Source organism: Penaeus japonicus, unplaced genomic scaffold (assembly GCF_977035675.1).
Source record: "Penaeus japonicus unplaced genomic scaffold, GWHDUDI00000001_assembly GWHDUDI00000012, whole genome shotgun sequence".
Lineage (NCBI taxonomy): Eukaryota > Metazoa > Arthropoda > Malacostraca > Decapoda > Penaeidae > Penaeus > Penaeus japonicus.
In genome coordinates this window covers 1615687-1620686 of record NW_028234414.1, presented here as the reverse complement: position 1 = coordinate 1620686, position 5000 = coordinate 1615687, and the positions used below count along the sequence as shown (strand labels likewise).

The following is a 5000-nucleotide window of genomic DNA, read 5'->3' as shown; positions in this document are numbered from 1 at the left end:
ATGAGAAAAGAAAACCCAAATGAGAAAAGAAAACGAGAAAGGAAACCCCAAACGAGAAAAGAAAACCCAAACGAGAAAAGAAAACCCAAACGAGAAAAGAAAACCCAAATGAGAAAAGAAAACCCAAACGAGAAAAGAAAACCCAAACGAGAAAAGAAAACCCAAATGAGAAAAGAAAACCCAAACGAGAAAAGAAAACCCAAACGAGAAAAGAAAACCCAAATGAGAAAAGAAAACCCAAACGAGAAAAGAAAACCCAAACGAGAAAAGAAAACCCAAATGAGAAAAGAAAACCCAAACGAGAAAAGAAAACCCAAACGAGAAAAGAAAACCCAAATGAGAAAAGAAAACCCAAACGAGAAAAGAAAACCCAAACGAGAAAAGAAAACCCAAATGAGAAAAGAAAACGAGAAAAGAAAACCCAAACGAGAAAAGAAAACCCAAACGAGAAAAGAAAACCCAAATGAGAAAAGAAAACGAGAAAAGAAAACCCCAAACGAACGTCTTTCTTCACCTCCACCCTGCGAGACGGGTGCGATGCTCATATCCTCCGAAACGAGCTGCGTCCACGCGGAAACGAGCAGAGAAGGTAAAGAAACCCAGTCGCTTTGAGGCCCAGGTCCTACGGTCTGGAGGAACTCGCTCACTCGACGGGGAGAGGGGAGACTTCCTCCTTCAGATCCTCCGCGCATGGTACTGTTGTCTGAAAGGAGGGCGGGAAAATGGGAGATTAAAAGAGGAGGAAATGATGAATGGGGGAGAAAAGAGGATATATGATGTGAGGTTGACGTTGGATTTGACAGGATTTTTTTCTAATTCGACATACATTATAAAACTGACAGAGGAGAGAAATTCAATGAGGAAAAAACAGTTCTTTCGTTCAAGGTCACTCTGTTGTGTACATTCACTTCCTTCATTTTTTCTTGATATATCCCTAACCACTATCCAAATGTATGCCTACATTTTTTCATCTTCCTCCAACGTGACACTAACCATCCTCGTACTCCGGCCGGAGGTACCTGCCGTAGCTGGTGCCGCTTTTCCCCCTCGAAGGTAACAGGAGATTGTTGCAAGAGCCATCGAAACTACGGTACTTGTGCGAGGCCGCGGAGCATGAAGGATCCATCTTGGTGAAGCAGTTGCGTGGAGGAGCGTCGTTGCAGAGGTTCGTCTGGTGCGAAGAGTTTTCGTGACTTCCCCAAGGCATCAGGATCCTGGAAAAGAGAGAAAAAAAACAGAAGTGGGAGAAAGGAAGGGAACTCAACACAGAATTTTAAAATCTTGTCGGGTGCAGTATCTCCTCGGTGAAAGTTCTCAGCAGAGGTCACCACCAAAGCATGCAAGTCTTTACTCAAAAGATTTCTTGTAGAGTATTTTCCAAGGCAAGTTTAGTCACACAGTTTCGGTTATAGACTTACATGAGAGTCTTTTTGGTGAGGAGATCCTTAGGGATGGCGATAAAGTTGCTGTTTTCACAGATGGAAGAAGTCCGCACTTTAGGTTCTGCGGAAGACATAACGGCAAAAATAGGGCTGAAGTGGAGTTTAAGTTATGAGACACTGAATGACTCATGAACGCCATTATTAACCAAAAAGTCACAATGATTTTATAAAGAAATAGAAGAAACAAACAGGAGGCATTTGAAGGAAAAAAAGACAGTGCTCACTTTCTTTGTCTTTTTTTATAGAGTCTAGGAGAGGTCCATCTTCTGTGTCATTCATTGATTTAGAATCGGCCCGCCCGTGTCCTGGCATCGACTCTGGCTGCAAAGCTTTAGCTGCGCCGTCGTCCACAGATACCCTGCTACGAGACTCATTTCCTGGCTTGGACTCTGGCATCCCACCAACAGCCGGTTTGGCCTTCAGTGCAGGTTGGAAATCTATTGGCTTACTCTTCACGGGTTCGAAATTAACAGATCCATCCCCTGCTGGTTTAGAACTAACAGGCCCAACAAGATCCAGTCTAGAATCTGCCGAATTTGAATCTAAAAACCTTCCAGCTTTTGGAGTAATGAAAGATGGTTCTTCTACAACGGTATTCATCGGCCAGACGCCACCACCTGACTGAAATCCCATCGGCCAACCAGCAGCTATCCCAGAGCCAGGAGGTTGAGGAACAAGGAGCCAACCAAAGGCAGGATTATTGTTGAGGATGGGCATTGTGATTCGAGGTTCTGATGCCCATATTGTTTGACCCTCAGTGCCCAGGGCCAGTATCATCGCTATCAAGAACCTGTTGAAGAGACATATGCAACTTTAAAAGAATTGATGTATAATGAACATACATGTATTGATCATTTATTTATGTTTCCTGTACTTCCCAATTTATCCATGTGCACTGATGTCTCTTCTCTTAGGACATCTTCATATTGCTGTTACGCTGAGACTACTAGAACATTCCTAGACAGCCAGCTATAATGAAAGGAGTTTCATAAATGGTTAACTTACAATATGATCCCATGTCATTCAGTAAAGTTATTATCATTACATTATCCATTACTGAATGTAATCCTTTCTTCCGTTCATGATAAAAAGTATCATGAACAGTGACAGCTCTTCATCATGGTTATGATATCGAACGACCATAACGATTGATAGAATGTATTCAGATTTTACGGATGCCTTTTTTAACGGTTTTAACGGCTTTAGTCAACGTAATATCACTTATCGTCATATTTATGTATACTCATACTCATACTTTTATTCATACTCATATTTTTTACTCATACTTTTACTCATACCTATACTCATACTCATACTTTTATTCATACTCATATCTTTACTCATACTTTTACTCATACCTATACTCATACTCATATTCCCCTCCTCATGTCCAAACCTAATGTTTTATTCGTACATTGATTTAAATAAATGGTGAAAAATAAGTTAATATTGAAAAATAAATAAATAATGAAAAGTAGATAAATAGTGAAAAAATAAATAGTAAAAAGTGCAAATAGTGAAATAATGAACAGTAATAGTAAATAATGAAAATATTGAATAAAAGTGATAAAAATAAATCGGTAGATATAAACAGTGAATATTGATATATAGGTAAATAGGGGGAAAAAATTGTCCGTTCTTTTCCAATACATCCGAAAAGAAGCTTAAAAACAAAAAAAAATATGTCATCCTGAATTCTTTCTCCCTTGTGTGAGGAAAAAAGAGTCAGAAATGCCAGTTTTTCTATCATCCTTTTTGTCGAAATTAATCAATCAATTTTTAAATCCATTCGGTGTGTTTGAAAATTCCTCTTTGTGCTAGATATTGCTTGCCTGAAAGAATGACAGTGTCTTCATAACAGCAGTGTCTGTGACTGAAAGCGTCATGGATTTTTTCAACAAGATTTTCAAAATACCGCTTTCATTACTCATTCTTTTTATTATTTTTTATTCTAATTTATATATTTCATCTATTTATCTTTTTTTTTCTTTTTTTTTTTTTTGGCGCGCCCGAACGCCACTGAAATTATTATATTTACGCTAAATGAGTTTCATAGTATTATTTTTGTTTAGATAAATCATCAGAAAATAATGACATAAGATAAATGATTGCTTTATTTCGCCGTTCGCAATGTAAACATTATCATGCATTTGTTTTGTTAAGATTTATATGGATTGTCTTCAGGCACTATATTGTTTCAGTGACATTTCACTATTCACAATCAAAGAAAATCATATACGCACTATAATTTAATCGATACAAACACTGTATATTCACCATTCACCGAATCCTTACTAATCACTACACACTATATCCGAGACTTCTGTGCTTCTTCATTAAGCACCATAAATTCTATACACCATCCTTCACCATACTCTTAAATCAGCCGAAATCCTCACTATCTATTTTTTTCAACTCACCATAAATCCTTCGAACTCACAATGCCCTCACCATATTCCCACATTCACCATAACTCTACCAATAATCATACTTCCACCTCTTACTCACTCACCAACCCACACACCATACAAATTCCACGCTTACAATACCCCCAACACTGTATTTTCCTTAATCACAATATCCTTACCATATATCCCCCTCATTCACAATACTCTCACCATACCTTTACCATTCATCATATATCCTCTTCACCCACTACAACCACCTACCACCACTCACCATACTCTCACTCTCGCCACCATTCACTATATTCCAATCACCCCTCACCATACATCCCCTCTAACCTACCATACCCCCTCATCACGGCCACCACTCACCATAACCCAACCATCACTCACTATTCATCTTAATCCACACCATTCCCCTTCATCACCACCAACGCACACCATACCCCAGACATCACTCACCATACCCCAACCATCACGCACCGTAACTCCTCCCAAACTCACCATACCCCACTAATCTCACCATACCCCCTCCCAAACTCACCACACCCCCTCATCTCACCATAACCACACCACACTCACCATAAAACATACAAGTCGCACATAGTCCCCCGCATTATCTTGACCTCGCTGTGAAGACCCGATACACACTGGCGCGGGTCAGGGTGTGGAAATCTCGCTCTGTTATTTCGCGATGTTTTTCTTTTTTTGAGGATGGGGGTGGGGGGGAGAGGGAGAGGGGAGGGTGTGGAGGTTGGGGTGGTGGGGGGGAGAGGGAGAGGGGAGGGTGTGGAGGTTGGGGTGGTGGGGAGGAGAGGGAGAGGGGTGGGGGGTAGTGGGGGTTGGGGTGGTGGGGAGGTGGGAGTGGGGTGGGGGGTAGTGGAGGTTAGGGTGGTGGGGAGGTGGGAGTGGGGTGGGGGGTAGTGGAGGTTAGGGTGGTGGGGAGGTGGAAGTGGGGTGGGGGGGAGTGGGGGTTAGGGTGGTGGGGAGGTGGGAGTGGGGTGGGGGGTAGTGGGGGTTGGGGTGGTGGGAGTGGGGTGGGGGGTAGTGGAGGTTAGGGTGGTGGGGAGGTGGGAGTGGGGTGGGGGGTAGTGGGGGTTGGGGTGGTGGGGAGGTGGGAGTGGGGTGGGGGGTAGTGGGGGTTGGGGTGTAG

The 5000-nt window shown here is 42.1% G+C and overlaps 1 protein-coding gene across 1 annotated transcript in view; it reads right to left on the bottom strand.

Moving 5' to 3' along the window:
* LOC122252640 (uncharacterized) overlaps positions 1 to 4576 on the bottom strand; it is a 16933-nt gene extending 12357 nt beyond the window's left edge. The window contains exons 1-5 of the mRNA XM_043015226.2: positions 4430 to 4576; positions 1667 to 2232; positions 1419 to 1503; positions 994 to 1214; positions 515 to 703 (exon numbers count right to left, since the gene is read on the bottom strand). Of these exons, the coding sequence (XP_042871160.2) occupies positions 515 to 703; positions 994 to 1214; positions 1419 to 1503; positions 1667 to 2232; positions 4430 to 4464 (1096 nt within the window). The 5' untranslated portion in view covers positions 4465 to 4576. The remainder of the gene's footprint in view (positions 1 to 514; positions 704 to 993; positions 1215 to 1418; positions 1504 to 1666; positions 2233 to 4429) is intronic.
* Positions 4577 to 5000: the final 424 nt, after the last annotated feature.